General features: G+C 48.2%; 10 protein-coding genes across 10 annotated transcripts; 6 read left to right on the forward strand and 4 right to left on the reverse strand.

The window, feature by feature from the left end:
- Positions 1–480: 480 nt before the first annotated feature.
- BC939DRAFT_447580 (acyl-CoA dehydrogenase/oxidase) lies at positions 481–2,488 on the reverse strand. The gene is made up of 5 exons (XM_051555110.1): positions 2,290–2,488; positions 2,111–2,176; positions 1,856–2,017; positions 1,252–1,763; positions 481–1,161 (listed from the first exon to the last, which is right to left on the reverse strand). Exons 1-5 carry the CDS (start codon positions 2,356–2,358, stop codon positions 672–674), a joined length of 1,299 nt encoding a protein of 432 aa, XP_051413536.1. The 5' UTR covers positions 2,359–2,488; the 3' UTR covers positions 481–671.
- Positions 2,489–2,824: 336 nt separating this feature from the next.
- Positions 2,825–4,197, reverse strand: BC939DRAFT_447581 (histone acetyltransferase subunit NuA4-domain-containing protein). Its single transcript, XM_051555111.1, has 4 exons — positions 4,072–4,197; positions 3,856–3,945; positions 3,596–3,772; positions 2,825–3,456 (listed from the first exon to the last, which is right to left on the reverse strand). Exons 1-4 carry the CDS (start codon positions 4,084–4,086, stop codon positions 3,169–3,171), a joined length of 570 nt encoding a protein of 189 aa, XP_051413537.1. The 5' UTR covers positions 4,087–4,197; the 3' UTR covers positions 2,825–3,168.
- Position 4,198: 1 nt separating this feature from the next.
- On the forward strand, positions 4,199–5,303 carry BC939DRAFT_447584 (uncharacterized protein). The gene is made up of 4 exons (XM_051555112.1): positions 4,199–4,610; positions 4,733–4,833; positions 4,922–4,979; positions 5,068–5,303. The coding sequence occupies exons 1-4, from the start codon at positions 4,448–4,450 to the stop codon at positions 5,151–5,153; spliced, it is 408 nt and encodes a 135-aa protein (XP_051413538.1). The 5' UTR covers positions 4,199–4,447; the 3' UTR covers positions 5,154–5,303.
- Positions 5,304–6,450, reverse strand: BC939DRAFT_447586 (uncharacterized protein). The gene has a single exon (XM_051555113.1). It carries the CDS (start codon positions 6,313–6,315, stop codon positions 5,386–5,388), a length of 930 nt encoding a protein of 309 aa, XP_051413539.1. The 5' UTR covers positions 6,316–6,450; the 3' UTR covers positions 5,304–5,385.
- Positions 6,451–7,716: 1,266 nt separating this feature from the next.
- On the forward strand, positions 7,717–8,276 carry BC939DRAFT_447587 (stress responsive A/B barrel domain-containing protein). The gene has a single exon (XM_051555114.1). The coding sequence runs from the start codon at positions 7,771–7,773 to the stop codon at positions 8,092–8,094; it is 324 nt and encodes a 107-aa protein (XP_051413540.1). The 5' UTR covers positions 7,717–7,770; the 3' UTR covers positions 8,095–8,276.
- Positions 8,272–10,540, forward strand: BC939DRAFT_447589 (peptidase M24, structural domain-containing protein). The gene is made up of 7 exons (XM_051555115.1): positions 8,272–8,645; positions 8,744–8,860; positions 8,968–9,103; positions 9,203–9,540; positions 9,638–9,829; positions 9,923–10,142; positions 10,240–10,540. Exons 1-7 carry the CDS (start codon positions 8,318–8,320, stop codon positions 10,490–10,492), a joined length of 1,584 nt encoding a protein of 527 aa, XP_051413541.1. The 5' UTR covers positions 8,272–8,317; the 3' UTR covers positions 10,493–10,540.
- Positions 10,449–11,973, forward strand: BC939DRAFT_447591 (MED7 protein-domain-containing protein). The gene is made up of 5 exons (XM_051555116.1): positions 10,449–10,485; positions 10,581–10,958; positions 11,054–11,120; positions 11,231–11,319; positions 11,421–11,973. Exons 2-5 carry the CDS (start codon positions 10,731–10,733, stop codon positions 11,685–11,687), a joined length of 651 nt encoding a protein of 216 aa, XP_051413542.1. The 5' UTR covers positions 10,449–10,485; positions 10,581–10,730; the 3' UTR covers positions 11,688–11,973.
- A 419-nt stretch (positions 11,974–12,392) lies between these two features.
- BC939DRAFT_447593 (uncharacterized protein) lies at positions 12,393–13,708 on the forward strand. Its single transcript, XM_051555117.1, has one exon. It carries the CDS (start codon positions 12,500–12,502, stop codon positions 13,640–13,642), a length of 1,143 nt encoding a protein of 380 aa, XP_051413543.1. The 5' UTR covers positions 12,393–12,499; the 3' UTR covers positions 13,643–13,708.
- A 296-nt stretch (positions 13,709–14,004) lies between these two features.
- Positions 14,005–15,200, reverse strand: BC939DRAFT_447594 (enhancer of rudimentary). Its single transcript, XM_051555118.1, has 5 exons — positions 15,022–15,200; positions 14,803–14,890; positions 14,663–14,694; positions 14,441–14,529; positions 14,005–14,337 (listed from the first exon to the last, which is right to left on the reverse strand). The coding sequence occupies exons 1-5, from the start codon at positions 15,022–15,024 to the stop codon at positions 14,247–14,249; spliced, it is 303 nt and encodes a 100-aa protein (XP_051413544.1). The 5' UTR covers positions 15,025–15,200; the 3' UTR covers positions 14,005–14,246.
- On the forward strand, positions 15,180–16,320 carry BC939DRAFT_447595 (uncharacterized protein). The gene is made up of 3 exons (XM_051555119.1): positions 15,180–15,752; positions 15,863–15,937; positions 16,060–16,320. Exons 1-3 carry the CDS (start codon positions 15,294–15,296, stop codon positions 16,261–16,263), a joined length of 738 nt encoding a protein of 245 aa, XP_051413545.1. The 5' UTR covers positions 15,180–15,293; the 3' UTR covers positions 16,264–16,320.
- The last annotated feature ends 646 nt before the right edge of the window (positions 16,321–16,966 follow it).

Genomic DNA, 16,966 nt, shown 5'->3' on the forward strand with positions numbered 1-16,966 from the left:
AGAGTCCCCTCCTAGAGACCAATTACGACAGGTAGAAGCTGATGTCGCCCCAAAGCTACACCCAGGACCAAAGTATTTGCGACAAAAAAGAAGCTCCGGTCGAACAGGTGCGCGGCATTCTGGCCATATCTAAATGCACCCTCGCCCCGGACCAAGGCATGCAGTCATCTGCAGTCATTCCGTGGCTACTGGCTCTGTTGACGGTCAAGTGGAATAAATGTCCGCTCAGCAGCTACGCTTTCCTGCAGAAATTCAAAGTCAGCAGTACGACCCCCTCCACCATGCCCAGATCGCGCGAACAAAATTATTCGCGAAATTTGGGGACAGAAGGCAGCTTGTCGTCGTTCGCTCCAATCAGCCCTTTGGATGTCCTCCATATCGTTCACCACTCTCGCTTCATCACCTTGCCCCAATCTCCCACCTCTCCTATTTTTCCTCTCAACCCATCTCTTCTGCATACGGCTTCAATCTCTTTTTGCACCTCGGCTTTATTATTATTACTATTATTATATTATTAACGCCGGATTCTCCCAGACGCGTAGGCGTACCAAAGGCTACATTGTCCACCTCGGTGTCGCTGCAAGGTGCATTTAGGTCAAGCCATGTGATATACGACAGTTTGTGGATGTTATTTTTTTAGTTGAAATTGATACAAATGCTACAACATCACTCTACAGCTTAGATCCGTTATCCAGAATCTGCGCACGACGTGCCTTAATCTTCTTATCCTTCTCACGGATTTCATCCCCGCGCATCAGCTCAAAGCGTGCCAACTGCATCATGTGCACCTCATCAGGACCATCCGCAATACGAAGTGTGCGTGCGCCAGCTGCGAAACGCGCCAGGGGGAAGTCCTGACCGACACCGGCAGCACCGTGAGCCTGGATCGCCAGATCGATCGTACGCTGCAACATCTGGGGAACCATGACCTTGGCCATGGCGATGTCGCGCATGGCTCCCTTGGCATTCAGCTTGTCGATCTTGTCCGCGGCCGCAAGGACCATCAGACGTGAGGCATTGATCTCGATACGGATCTTGGCTACATCTGCGGCGACCGTGCCGTGGCGGGCGAGGACTTTGCCAAACGTGCGACGTGAGGGGTCAGTGACACGAGCGATCATGACATCCAACGAGCGCTCAGCCATACCAATGGCGCGCATGCTGTAAGCAGAAACCAATTAATAAGACGTGTCAGCTGAGGATTCAAAAGTAAACATCCGTTGAAGGGGCAACGTTTGCAGGAGAACCTACCAGTGATGAATACGACCAGGTCCCAAACGTCCCTGAATGACCTCGAAACCGCGTCCCTCTCCTGCGATAATGTTGGCTACAGGGACCTTGACGTTCGTGAACTTGACCTCGCAATGTCCCTCAGGTGCATCATCGTATCCAAACACCGTCATGGCTCGGACGACCTCAACGCCAGGAGTGTCTGCTGGGACAATGACGATCGACTGCTGTCTGTACTTGTGTTCGTTGTCGGGATCGGACTTGCCCATGACTAGGTAGACCTTGCAACGTGGGTCACCGGCTCCAGAGATCCAGCATTTGTGTCCGTTGATAATGTAATGATCGCCCACGCGCTCGATGCGGGTCTCAATGTTAGTGGCGTCCGAAGAGGATACGGCAATCTCGGTCATGGCGAATGCAGAGCGGATCTGGCCGTTCATCAAGGGAACGAGCCACTTTTGCTTCTGCTCGGGGGTGCCGTATTTGGCAAAGACCTCCATGTTACCGGTGTCGGGGGCGGAGCAGTTCAATGCCTAAAAGGAAATGCAAGAGTGAAGTCTTAGACAAGTTTTTTTTTTCCTTCGAAAAGATGTGTTCGCATCCCAAGGAAGTGCATTTGTTATACCTCGGGGGCAACGCGAGGGCAGCGACCGGTGATCTCGCAAAGGGTTGCATATTCAAGGTTGGTCAAGCCAGGGCCCTCGGGGTAGCTCTTGGGCAGGAACAAGTTCCATAGACCCAGGGACTTTGCCTTGGCCTTGAGCTCGTCCATGATTGGGGGTGTGGTCTAAAAGCGCAATACGGACGGAGTTAGTTACCGTCTGGGTTCACTGGTACCATCTGATGCTTTAGGAGAAAAAGTCAATGGGTCAATTAATACCTTCCAGCGCTGATCGCCGGCTCCGACCTGGCTCTCATAAACCTCCTCGGCTGGCAAGCAGTCGTTCTAGACATAGAGATATTGAGCGGTGGCGCAACAAAGAAGCATCAGATATGCGGTTCAATTGCAATGCGAAACCATTTACCCGTGGGAGAGGAAGAGTGTGATATGTGGCATACCTCGACAAAGCTGATAAGTTTCTTCTGCAGCTCCTTGCAGCGGGGCGAGACTTCAAAGATGGAGGTCATTATGGAGCTGTGGCGTTGCGAATGTAGAATGAAGGCGGGGTTGATTGAGAATGAAAAAGATGAATGGAAGGAGAACAATGAAGTAAGAAGAAGCGGAGGGTATCCGTGGTATATCGTTATTTTAATGGCCGGCTGAAATGGGACTGGGGTAAAAGCTTCGATCACTTTTTGGCTTTCTTTCTCTCCACAGAGCCCCTGCTGCCCAATCGAGCGCCTTGCCGCGACTTCCGCTGCACAGGCAGAAACCCAATTTATTTGGTCCCCCTGTGGGCGCCGATCCGTCGCCCTTCCTTCGCCGACTGGCTATCCCGTCCTGAAGATCGACACCCTGCGATTGACAGGGCCCTCTCCCCTTGATCCCAAGGTACCCACCACCACACATGTATACAGACACCTCAAAGTGTCCGGGCCATCAAAGGTCCATACCTGCCTTGATTTTACACTCGAAGGGAATTACCGCTTGGTCATTGTAACCCCAGTCTAAGAAGTTCAAGCCGCTATCTGCTAATACCGTTCAGAGACAGACGCTTTTTTCAAAGGAAGTCAGTCGTATTACATATGTACAAGTTGTTTATTATTTTATCGAGAGACACTGTCGATCGGCTGCAGATGGGTGTCAATTCAGGACGGAATCCTCAATATGGGCATGCAAATGCAAAACAAAGCTGGAGCAAGGCAGGCACTGGGTATCCCCTTCACGTGTCCTGCCGTTCCTTGACTAGCCCTGCTGCCCTATTTCGGCACTCATATTCAACAATCATGGGCTTGTCATTGGTATCCAGCTGATTTTTTTTAAGGACTACTGGATGCCTACACATCTAGATCCTCGTCACCATCACCATCGCGTCCTGTGGATGACAACCTCATTTTTTTCGGAGGTCTCTGGTCCGAGTTCTTAGACTGACTGGACTTTTGTTGCTTCATCAGTCTCCGGTTGGACGAGGATGATGATCCGGGACCAGAATTCAAAGTAGGCGCAATGTTGGAAGAAGAAGACGACGTCTTGAGATTGGGTCTTTTGTTGGAGAATCCTGAAGATGGCCGTTTTGATTCATCCTGTGACGACTCCTGGTCCGGGTTCTCTTTGATTTGCAGCGCCTGTAGCAAAAGAACGAATGAAAAAAGATACCACTCCTGATTAGTCTGTTATTCTTGCTGGATGACATCTATGCGTGAGATATATGAAAATGGAGACAGCATCCTGGAGACGAATATGTGGTGGAGAAGAGACACCTGCCTTTGTAAATGTGGTCGAGGACATAGAGAAGAGTCGGTCCGACTCTGAGTACTTGACTCGACTCTTATCAGCCTTCGAGTTGATATAGCCGTCGAATCCACGAATGATGTTGCCCCCATGCTGTGTATCCTCCAAGTAAGAACCCTCAAATGCATAGATGCTATTCTCGAGTCCTGCCTAATACGCAGAACAGTCAATGAGAAGCATTAGATCGCTGCTAAAAATGATATTGCAAAGTTGTTTAGAGTAGACCCCCTTACTAAGTTGCGGTCAACCAGCTTCTTGCGGTTCATGAGCTCGCTGAGCTCTGTCTTGGCATCCAGGTACTGCTGATGCGTAAGTTTCTCCTTCTGAAGTTCAAAATTCAAGCAAGAGTAGAAGGTAAGTTCTTGGCCAGCTAGTGAACTGCTCCTGCTGTTATCGCCTCAATAAGATGCTTTCAGGTGCCTGCCATCACTGCGCTGTCAATCCCTTACAGGTATTTCTGGCATGATTCGATCTGTTCTGGTGATGAGCTTTGGGGTTTGTATGTGTGCTGCTGAGTCCCTGATGAAAGCTTTGTGCTTGTCCTTGATGTGCTTGATGTCGTTGTCGTTGAAGTTGGTTGGAATGGCATCCTCTGATACTGCGTTTTATACCTACACGTGATAAATTTCCGGGCTTTGCCCGCATGGCCCAAGCCAAGGACGGCTGTGAATGGGCTGTCCGCTTCCCTATGTTCCTTTCCTCGCATCGATTCTCGAGACAACCCATTCGTCCTTAATCCCCATTCCTCCATTTCCTGTTCGACTGCATTAAAGAGCAAACACTGCTGTCGACTGACGATTGCTTCTCTTTTTCTCACTCTGATTCATGACCTCACTTGCTACTTCTTATCAAAAGCCAACGTCCGGCGTCCAGAAACTTGTCCACCGAACCAAAAAAATGCGCTTCCCTCGCCGTGCAAACCGGTTCCTGCAGATGCAAGAGGACACCGGCTACTCTGACGGACAGTTCGTTGCGCCCATGCCCAAAAGTACGCCTCAGTCTCACTCTTTCCTTCCTTGCGAGCACCGCTTTTCCGCGTCCTTAGCGCTCAACTTGGAATTAGTCACTGTATCTAACACAGCTCTCGAATTCTTGGACCATCATTGATAGTCCCATGGAAGTCAATTGCTCTTGCAATGGTTCTTTTGATCCTCGGTACCGTAGGACTGACCATTGGATCGCTACTCAAGGTCGGCATCATCGTTAGTCCAGTAAGTGGAGGCAGATTCAAAGCGCCTAGTTGCTCTTTGCCATTTACTTTGCCATGTCTACTGATCACCTCGTTCTCCTCCAATGTAGGACTGGCTGGATAAAGGCACCCCGCTCCTAATTCTTGGCGCGCTATGCTTCATCCCAGGTATGTACCGAGCCCGCGGTCGAAATTACAAATGCGCATGCTCGAGATATATGCGCAGATTACTAAACCATCTGTGAACGATGCATAGGATCGTACCACGTCGCACTTGCTTACTATGCATACAAGGACTATGAGGGCTACTCATTCTCACACATTCCCGACATCGACGATTAGACACGCATCTCAGCAGGGCAGAGAATTATGTTTCTAAGACACTGCTTACTGCCTTGTTTCTATCACGCATATGAGCTTCGCCTCATTCCATTTGTATTATATCTGATATCTTCAATAAAGCTATGGCAGTTCAGGCCATTGTCGCTCAATGTCCATATATTATTGCTGCAGTTTATTTTCATCTTCAACTGAAATTAATGGTCTGGTGAATAGCTGGATGTTCCTCTGTCGTCTAATCTGCATCCCATAGCGCGGACAGAATTTTTGACTGCGAACTAGTTGTTGTCCTTGATTGCAAATCATCGTCATGGCGATCAATATCTCGTTGTGAGTGAACATCACGCTGTCTATGGCCACTGCGATAAAATTGCTGCCGCCGATCCCAGTCGTCGTCCGCTCCCTCGTCTGCGGAGACCTTCATAAATGAGGTAGCCAACATAATCGACAGCAGCACTAATGTCACCCTGAAGAACCTGCCCGAGGCCGAGTCCGAATCGTCATATCCTTGTTTGCGTCGATATTCAGCATCAGCACGCTCCCTTGCCTGCCGCCGCTCTTCCCGTCTCACATCCTGCTCATAATGCATCTCCTGGTGCGATTTCGCATCAAAGTGTGGTACACTCCCGGTCTGTCGTCCAAAGTGGGTCCCAAAAGCACCATGAGCCCTCCTGGCTGCTGCGGCTGCTGCGGCGTCTGCAGCCGCCGCAGACTGTGGTGAGTGGCGGAAGGGCGTCCGCCGAAGTGTTCCACGTGTGGGCTGGGCCCGTTGTGAAGATGAATTGGAGTAGAGCGATCCGGTCTTGTCAAGCAGAGTGAGGTCATAGTCTCGTCGTTGACGTTCGTTGCCTAGGACAGAATAGGCCTCGTTGATGGAGAGGAAGGTTCTGCGAGAATCTTCTGTGTCATTCTTGTCTGGGTGGTGGAGTTTAGAGAGCTTGTAGAACTGGGACTTGATCTCTTTCTTGGTCGCGTTCTGACTGATGCCAAGGCGCTCGTAGTGGTTGGTGGAGTGGGATCGACTTTCGCGTGGAGTAGATGTGTGAAAGTGTGAAGTTGATGCGGCTACTGTTACTGCTGCAGTCAGTGTGTGCCGAGGAATCGAAGGCCATGTTACGTGGACGAGAAGACCAACGTGCGACCTATAGCATCGATGGTGATTCATAGTTGATGAGAAGGAGTGGAGAGTAAAAGACGATTGCGATGCTTCTGAGCTACTTATCCTGTTATCTTATGGAACGAATGAACTTTGTTTCTGTCGTCATTTCGCAGAGGGATGCTCGTGCGACAGTGCCAAAGCAGAGGGCCTTTCAGAATGTGTGCGTATATTCAATGGATTCTAAGGGGTCTAGTTTGGAACTGACGCGACTGGGTGCCATTGCGGTCTCAACCTTCAGTCGTATCCAATAGTGATCGGGGCAGTTCTTGCCATTGAATGCCAGGTAGACGCTTCATTGCCGCAGATGGAGGGACTTGATTATTACCTAGCAAAGCGAAAGAGCTGTTCTTGAGAGCTATGCTTGAATGTCGTTCTTGGGTGTTGCTCTTGGGTGCTGATAAATGCTAGTATGTTATCCACAGATAACGTCCGCTGATGGACGCAATCGGCGTAGAAAAGTCTAATGCATAAAGACGCGCCGCACATATTACCCGTACTCCGCCTAGCGCGGTCGTTCAGACTGCTTCGTGAGCAGTTACAAAATGTACTTTGGGAGATAGAAACAAGAGTAGGTGTCTTCATGCTATGCCCTGGCATGCGGGAGCTATCCATCTGGCTTTAACACATCCATCCAGTCTACAAGTGTTACTCTACGCTGTCCATCTACCCTCTGGATATCTAACAAAGGATTAGAAAACTTGGACACGGCAGCTCGCGGCGAGCAGATTTAGGTAATCAACACCGTAGTCGCCATGGACTGTTCGGGCCCTCCGGCAGTAAAGAGCACACGACCTTGATGCTATCGCCTATAGACTCCTTGTTTTTCATCAAACTCACGTCGAGACGATGCAGTATTTTATTCGCTTGTTTATATCCTCGTCCTTGCTCGACTCATGACGCTGATTCTCTTCTCCTTGTCAAGGTCCAAGACCAGGGCTTTCATTTTTTAAAGCGCACATATTTCTTCTGAGTAAGTAAGCGCGCTTGAAGAATATTTAAAGACGCGTCGTATAAAGAGCGGAACATCGTGCACCGGTGGTTTTCATTCACGTGTACTCTCAATCGATAGTTCTCCTCACCCTTATGAGCCGTCAGTTTTCCCAAGGAGCCCTAATCTGCTCCAGCATTTCTTATTGCGCTCTTGAGATTGTCATTGTAACATTAACCAAGGTCGGTGGTCTTCCTGCACCAAGAGTGTAAAACTAGTGCCAAGGGTGTAAAACCAGCACCGTATCAAGAGTTTATTCCTGTGAGGGTGATATGGATAATCGAGTCTTCGTACACACGGATCTGTACCTGAAAAACTGGTGAGTAATCAAACGAAGACCAAGATAACGGCGACGCGTGGATTATCTCGTTGAAACTTACAAATCAGGTTGAATTTAAACATATAAACCCCAGGCGTTCCTGATCTCTTCCCTCATTCCTCATTCCTCGCACTTCTTCCTTCATTCTCTCACAATGGCCGTTGCACACCTCATTTTGCTTAAGATCAAGTCCTCCCTCACAGAAGACCAGGCCCAGGATATCCTCAAGGCCGTCGCTGCGCTCAAGGACCAACTCCCCGATGTGGTCGAATCCGTCCACCTCGGAACCAACTTCTCGGCACGCTCCAAGGGCTTCACCCACGGCTTCACTATGATCTTCAAGGACAGAGCCGCCCTCGAGACCTACGACAAGTCGTCCGAGCACATCAAGGTTGTTCAGGAGGTCATCCGCCCTAACATTGATGATCTCATCTGTGTGGACTATGATGTGGTCGACTACTCTATCCCTCGCCTTTAGATTCTACTGTGATAGAAGAGATTGCCTCACAAAGGTCTAACACCAGTTGCAGCTTTCGCGTGCCATATCCAGATAGAATAAAAAATCCTTTATGTCGCGCATACATCCCCCATGGTCGGGTCATAGCTGTAACCCCAATAATAAAAATACATACCACGATATCTGCTGTGGGTTAACAGAAACCAATTTGCAATTGAAGGATTGCCGGCTCGTGTGAGCATTAATGGACTCAATTGCTCCTACACCTTCAGCTCCACTTCAACCGCCACCATTCGTGCTGCTGGCGGCTACAGTGAGAAGTGACTGTACACGGTACGTCATTGGCTGTTTATTTAATTTTGGCACCTTGCTTCTCACGCTTCCTCATTCAACTTCGCCTCGCACCAAAATGACCATGGAAGAGCTCAGCACGGACCTCAAGAACAAGGCAACCATCACCAAGCCTGGGGCACAGGAGCAAGTGGGGCCAGTCGAGCAGATAGCCGACGCCAGCTCTACTACAGGAGGAGCAAAGAAGAACAAGAAAAAGAAGAAGCCCGCCGCCGTGAACGGTAACATAATTCGTGACTAGACCTTGCTTTAACGCACTATAGCCATTGCCGTTGCTTAAGCTAACCAGGGATACATGGGGGGCCACTTGTATTTATAGCAGCCTCAGCGGAAGTTGAAGCAAAGGAAGACAAGGCTAGCGGCGATGATGCGGAAGGAGACGACGAAGACGACGAGGACGAAGAGGATGGCGGCGCCAATACTACAGAGGCCGCTGGTATGTCTTTTGGAGTGCTATGCGGCTCATTGTAGAATACAATTGCGTTATATTAAGCGATCTATTCGTCCAGTTACTCACTTTCTCGTTTATGGCTCGTCCTGCAGGTGCAAAAAAGAAGAAAAAGAAAAAGAGCAACAAGAAGAAAAAGGTTGCTCAGACGGAGCCCCCAACGATCCCCATCTCCAAGATGTTTGGCAACAAAATCTACCCCGAAGGAGAGCTCTGCGACTACAATGAAGAGTAAGCGCTTTGGTGTTGCTTGTCGGATGATCTAAAGGTGCGATAGCGTTAATACTTTCTATTTTTTATCAACGATTTGCTTCGTCCTTTTATTGACAGCAACCTATGGAGAACCACCAATGAGGAGAAGCGATATCTGGAACGACAAAACTTTGACCAGTACAACGATGTCCGCAGAGCCGCTGAAGTTCATCGCCAGGTCCGCCAGTATGCCCGTCGTAACATTAAGCCGGGGATGTCTATGATTGATATCTGTGAGATGATTGAGAACGGTACCCGAAACTTAGTCGAGGCAAACGGATTTGAGTCCGGCATTGGATTCCCTACTGGATGCTCGCTGAACCATTGCGCTGCGCATTACACTCCGAATACTGGCGATAAGACTGTGCTGCAATACGGAGATGTCTGCAAGATCGATTTTGGTGTCCATGTGAACGGTAGGCTGCTTAACTCGTTTCGTGGTGCCAAAGGAGACAACACTGTACTATATAAAGTGCTATACTGATAGGTTGGTTTGCCTCTCTGGCTTATTAGGAAGAATTATCGATTCTGCTTTTACGCTGACGTTCGATCCTGTGTACGATAACCTACTTGCTGCTGTCAAGGATGCAACAAATACTGGTATCAGGGAGGCTGGTATCGACGTCCGACTGTGCGATATCGGAGCAGCTATTCAGGAGGTCATGGAGTCATACGAGGTTGAAATTGAAGGCAAAACTTATCAAGGTAACACACTGTGGAGGAAATTCAAAGGCCTGTAGTTCTCATATATTTCGCTCTAGACTCAAAGTAATGATCATCTTATGAATGATTCATTAGTCAAACCTATCCGTAACCTGAATGGACACTCGATTGACCCTTACAAGATTCATGGCGGCAAGTCTGTGCCCATCGTCAAGGGTGGAGATCAGACAAAAATGGAAGAAGGCGAGTACTTTGCCATTGAGACCTTCGGAAGTACTGGACGCGGTTATGTGCACGAAGATATGGAGTGCTCTCACTATGCTCGTGTCTACGATGTACAACATGTTCCTCTCCGGTGAGTGGCCAGTATTCTTAAAGCCATTACTGACACAGAGTCTCGATGGAAGATATTAACTCACTGCGGGTTATTATTCTGACACACTGAACTTTAGTTTGCCGAGAGCGAAGACGCTGCTCAACACGATCAACAAGGAATTCGGCACACTCCCATTCTGCAGGCGGTATTTGGATCGCATTGGCGAACAAAAGTACGTCCTGGCGCTCAGGAACCTGGTGGAGGCCGGAATCGTGGATGCTTACCCACCTCTGGTGGATATCAAGGGATCATTCACTGCCCAGTATGAGCACACGCTGGTGCTCAAACCCACACGCAAGGAGGTTCTCAGTCGCGGTGATGACTATTAAACATGCGGACAAAAAAAGCAGAAATAAAAAAAAATGAAAAAGAAAAAAGTCCTGTGCTCAATACACCACCTCTGTAAAAGTTACTTGCCTGCCTCTTTATCAGAAAACATCGAGCAGATCGCAGGCGTCCTTTCTTTTCCATCAACATCAGGAACTTGCTTCGTCATTTGCATTTGCAACAAACACGCGACTTCACATAAGACATAGTCAGCATATATATTACGCAGAATAATCGACAATGGAGGAAGCAAGTGCACAACAGCAAGGAGCGGCATTCCCAGCACCACCCTATTACTTTCAACGGTACACTCAGGAAAACATCAATCTTCTCGAAAAAGCGCGTGCTGATCCCGAAAATCCAGAAATCGTAAAGAGCCTCGAGGCGCTTCCATTTCCCATCTTGGCCCTAGAACCACCACCACCGGTTAAAAAAGGCATCTATTGGTTATTTGGACGACCATGGCCGGTAACGATCGAACTAAAACGGACAGCAAGGAATGCACCCCATGCATGGAAGGCAAGGACTCACCAATATGTAATATATATCTTTGTCTTATGCAGGTCGAGGACAGCTTGGCGACTTTGGAGGAACAAGGAATTGAGCAGCTCTATCCAAAAGGCTCCATCGGTAGGGGCACGCTGCACGGTTTTGCATTCGTGTGAACGACGAAGTGCGTTAACCAGTGATAAGTGTTGTGTTATTAATCTGGTGCGCATTGTCGGACATTGTTTGTTTAGATCGTGTAAAGGAACTCAAGAAACTGAACCATTCTGCCGTCTTCAACTTTTTGGAGCTCGTTCATACCCTCTCCACATCGCCCAGCGAGGTATGCCTACAATCCCATCATGCAATTGACATAGCACTTTTTTTTTTTAGTTGATGCGAGTGTGCTTATCTACTGACTTTATTCTTCTTAATTGGTGCTAGTTTACTGTGAAAGTAGACCAGATCCGAGTAATTTTCATCAACATGCACCATATGCTCAATGAATACCGACCACATCAAGCCAGAGAGACCCTTCGACTGATGATGGAGGAGCAATTGAGCAGGAAAAAGAAGGAAACGGCCGCCTTAAAAAAGTATGTTTCCTATGAGCATAACCTTTTCGATTCTGCTCAATGGACACAGAGTAAGGGCACTGACCAGGGATACGATATTAACCCTCTGGATTTTCTGTTTCTTTTCGTGCTCTAGAACATGTGCCGATTTGAGGAAAAGGCTAGCAGCGCTGAGAGATTTGAAGCAGAAGCGACTTCCAGTTGCGGGCATGGATATGGATGTGGAGATGGCACTGGCTTCAACATCAACATCAGCAATGGAGTCGGAAGGAGTAACAACAGAAGGATCGTCGATAAATGATATGAAACTATCACGAAGACCGAGCAGCAGCGAAGAGAAAAGGAAGTCGTTGGCTGCATTGGATCCTATAGCGGCCAGGAATGTAGAGAATATGGCTCGATTAATGGATCTATGCGATGATATCAAATAAAATAGTTTATCATGATTCTCTTGTTAAATCGGTGAAGTGCTTGCTCGGCACGCAGTTGGAAATAGAAGGCTACGGCTATCTCGATGTGTACCTATCACGCATAACAGATTGAAGGGCCGATAGGCGAGGCTGTGCATCTTCATGATCGTGCCCTGATTGGCTGGAACCTTAGGACAATTTAGTATAGAACGCGACGCGACGCATCCCTTTCTTTTCTTCTAGTCTAATTCGCAACGGCTTTTATGAGACAAAACCAAGATGCAATACGACCATAGATTCGTGCGATTTTGATTTCAACCAAGCTGACTAGCTACCGGTCCAGCAACGGTGTGGTGTCAAGCGCACGAGGGGTATATGAGATATGTTGGATATATAAACTAGACCGTTTACAGCTGCATCCCTCAGTAAATACAGCATTGACGGGCTACATCGCTCTACAGCACGCATCTTTACCTTCCTAGACCTCGTCCTACACCTTACACCATATTTTAACAAACACAGTTCGACAAAAATCCCTATGAAGATCATCACCACTTCCGCCGTCCTGTGCCTGGCTGCCTCCACAGTCCTAGCTGGCAAGAAATCGACTCTCGACACCGTTAACCGTGCAGCGATCCAGAGGCGCGCGGCTCCGGATGTTGGTGTCACAGTTATGGCACAGATGCGTGGAAGGCCTTTGGCGGCGATGCGCCGTGAGAAGCAAGCTAGTAAACCTCCGCATAAAGAGCATTCTGTGGAGGCGCATCGGGATGGAGAAAATGGGAACCCCAACAAGGACCATAGCGTCGGTCATAAAAGCGAGCGTCACAAAGAAGCTAACGAGAATAATGTAGAGGGAGCAGAATACAAGAATGGGCAGGGACAGAGGGAGAATAGCGACAGCAGCGAGAAGGATGTTGAAACCAAGAAAGACGAGAAGAAGATGAATGGTGGGCAGGAAAAGGAAGAGAACGATGCGCGCAAGACGACAGGAGGCGTAGATACGGGTGTCGGTGAGAATGGAGATGCGGGCAAGAAGGATAATAAGCAGGTTGTCCCGGATTCTACTTCCTCCAACTCCGATCCACCTCGCGATACTGCTAGTCCCCTCTGGCTGGTTCAGCCTTTCGGCGCCAGTGTCTGGGAGCATGACCGCGACTATGCCATTAGCTGGGTACCCAACCCAGATCCTATCTTCGCTAAGACTCTCAAGCCCATGACGCCTGTCGATATCCGCCTGATGCAGGGGCCTCCCGAGGACCTACACGAAATTGCAGTCCTCGAGACTGCGGTTGACTTTGACCTCAATTCTTTCCAGTGGACAATTCCCGCAACGGTGGTGCCAGCTAAGGACTATACCATTCGACTGACACATGAGGGTGATTTGGACACGTATTCGCATTACTTTGAGATTGTCGCTGCGGGAGATCCACGATCAAGCAAGAGCAATGTCGACGAGCCGTTACAGATGCCACAGGAGGGTGATGCACCAGAGCCTGCGACAAAGGAATCTACCATTAATCCCGCTGCTCCGCCAAATCCACTCCCTACGGATAGTAAGTCTGTCATGGTAACCAAGTCCACGAAAAATATCTCGGCGGCAGTGGGAAATGGATCGGGCCAGAGTGCTAGTGTGATGGCGATGGCCTTGGCACTATTTGGCGCTGTCTACATGTTATAAAAAAGAAGAACGTGTCCACCATATCACCTAGTCGTTTGAATAAATACTCCTATGCAAAAGACCACGCATGCATATCGCTTACCAAACCTAGAATAGGAAGGGTATTATACAGGTACAGTAGTTAAAACATTCTAAGACGTCCAATCAGCCCTTTAGATCGGGACAGAGGCATGTTAAAAGCCTAGATTCCAGGAGAGCCCTACTAGACACTAGCCTCAAGTGACAGTGGCAGCGGAACCAATGGGCTGGTTGAGGACACTTCTTTTTATGATCTTTCTCAAGCTGCGAGTCAAGAGTAAGATGTACGTAGAGTGCTACGACTTTAACCTGGAGTTCTTCGACAATCCCTCTATTGCAGCCTTGGTCGCATACAAGCGGTAAGCAAGACACACTTGGTCCTCGATTTTATTATTATTCGTTATTGTGTGGTTATTTAATGCAGCCCCGCTCGCTCTATTTTTCATTGATGGCCTACAGATGGTAGTAGTAGCTGTGCAAAGGTATCTGGGAAGAGACTTGCATCGTTTCGCCATTGGTGGTATTGTCCAAATGACAATTCGTTTCCGAGAGGGTAGTAGTCCATGCTACGCCATGCAAACACATTCTACCGCGCCCTTGACTGTGCTCTGACAACAACCTGTTTCTGAATCCAGGACTTGTCGTGTGGGATATAGGAAGATGTCTTATGATCCAAACTATGAGAATACAGAGAGGTTGATCGGTCAATATATGTGCCCTGGCACATTTCTTAGTTCCCGATGCAGGTTCAAAAGAAACAAAGTGCTGTCGAGTGCTTACACTAAGGCAGCACAATCCGGGAGGTTGAAGACCATCTCCAGGACTTCATTGACATCAAACTCGATTCTCTCCTTGTGAGGAAACTTTTTCTATTGATATAATCGCGAGAGACAAGCAAATCTAGGTTAGAGTGCTGTCACGCGAAAGCCTGAGTATGCTGGGGTGCTGTTTTGCCGATCAATTGCTTCGTTGCTGTCCATTGTGCGGCTGTCTTCTCGGTACCTTCAAATGATCCTCATACATCGCGATGATCTCTGTTATTTTTAAAGCGGAGAGACATTAGTGTTATCCTCGTTAGTACACCTTGATCATGGATGCCGATAACAAATGTCGTTGCTGTAAAACGTCGTCCTTTCCCTTACCGTCCATAGCTTTGGCAACAGAGTCGCATTCGATATATGTTTTGCTGGACGCGGCTTGCGTCTTTTGAATGAGAAGGATTGTATGGCTCTGAGGTGTACGCCAACGTAAAATAGTTTCAAAGGAATGAGAGAGGAAGCATCAGCCTTTTATTCTTCTGGTAGTCGATCGCATCAGTTGTGTTGTCCTTGATCCTCTGCGATTCCGTGTAATCTTATTACCATCAGGATTACGTTAATCTTCTGTGTGTGTTTGGTTGTCCGTGTGTCCGCGTATTGTTGTCCTGCTGGTGAAAACGGGTAGAGCAATCGGGCAAGGTGGTGATGAAGGTTTGAAAAGCTTGCATCAATTTTGTTGCGCACACATTCTTCCTGATCAGCTGAGAGACCCACTCTCTGCCGACTGCTTTTCTCATCATGTTTATACAAGGCTATACAAAAAAAAAAAAAGTGCTGCAGAGCCTTGACCATTCCTCCATCACTCATTAACATACATGCCTGCCGAGACCAAACGCAAGTTCCAGACAGGACAGCCCGTTTCCACCAGGAGGAGGGCCAAGAAGGTCAAACTAGCTGCTGTCCAGGCCCAGAAAGCTGCTACCACACCCTCGAAGAAGGACCAGCGCAAAGCGACAAGACCTTCAAGGCCTAGCAAAGAGCACAAGGCAACGGCACCATCAGCAGCAGCATACGATTCTGAAGGAGATTTGGAGAATGAAGAGCAGGATATTGACCATGACGATGAAGACGAGGATCAATCTGACCTGGATGGCGAAGACACACAAGATCAGGGAGAGGATAATGGACATCATGTCTTGGCTGAGCACGAATCAGATAGCGACGACGACGAAGATGAAGGAGCAGAGCAGGAGCCAATTGGCAAGGGAAAGAAGGGCTACAGAAAAAAGACCAAGAAACCAAGTGGAAAGAAGGGCAAAGTCTTTGCAGATACCGTACGTATCCATGTTATTGTAAACAACTGTAGACCATGGACAAAGAGCAATGCGCTCCGGGAAAAACTACACTGTTGCTAATAATAACCTTCACTACTGTGTTCATGTAGAACGCGATGCTGAGTATTATTGATCAGGTGGCAGGAAAAGAAGAAGAGCGCGCGCAGGCCAAGCAAGCACAAATGGTATGATGTGGACCCAGCAGCTCTTTTGTAGTTTACCGAACTGATCACTGATACTCATTTCTGTGGTCTCTCACCTAACGTACGTGCACTTTTTTCTTTAATAATAATCAAATAACCCCCAGGGCAAGATCAAGTCCAAATTGAGTGCAAAGGAGCAGAAGCAGGCTGAGAAAGAAAAGGCGAAGAAGGCGCTAATCGAAGAGAAGATTGAGGAGATCAAGCGGAAAAAGACAGAGAAGCGCAAGGAGTCGAAGCACAGGGCAGCAGAACAGGAAGCCGAGGCCAATGCATCCTCAGGCAAGAAGTCGGTATCATTCCAGATGTAACAACAGCAATAATAAACCAGGGAATGGACTCCGTTGCTATGCAATTGGAATGAAGGCGATGTCATTGTTCAAACGACCGTTCTTATTGTTTAGTTGTTTCGCTTGAAGTTTTTCATGGTATCCGTGGTATGTGGTTTAGGCTGTTGCGCAGTTGGAGGGAATTTGTGCGACATTCGGCTGCACGTATACACACATTTGGCACGCGTAATGCACGTTGGCACACCACTTTCTTTCTAAGCGTGATTTTTTTTTTTTCCGTTTTTACATCCATACATCCATACATTAACACAAACATACTCCATCCCATTCGGCATCCACACTCCTGTCACCTGGTCCTTGTCCATGTTGCCACTGCCCGCCACCTGCAGAGCAACATTCCACTGGACATTCCTTTCTTCTACTTCTTCCTTGCATTCTACTGGCCGATCTTCCTTCTTTAAAACCGTCTTCCGTGCCTCAACTCCTCTTGCCCAATTCCATTCCCGTCCTATCTCTCTCACTTCAAGGTAGGCACTAACATGCCATACATGCGAATATAACAATATGCAATTATCTCACGTCTGTGCACCGCACTCAAATATCGACTGATCAGGCCTTCTTGACCCTCTTGCACACCTCCTCCACAACCCTGGTCCTCGGGGAATGTCATGTTGTGGAACTGCAATTGGTCCTTTTTACTCTTTACTAGCGCCGCATTCTTTCT

This window comes from Gamsiella multidivaricata, assembly GCF_025024155.1.
Source record: "Gamsiella multidivaricata strain RSA 2152 chromosome Unknown BC939scaffold_23, whole genome shotgun sequence".
Taxonomy (NCBI): Eukaryota; Fungi; Mortierellomycota; class Mortierellomycetes; order Mortierellales; family Mortierellaceae; genus Gamsiella; species Gamsiella multidivaricata.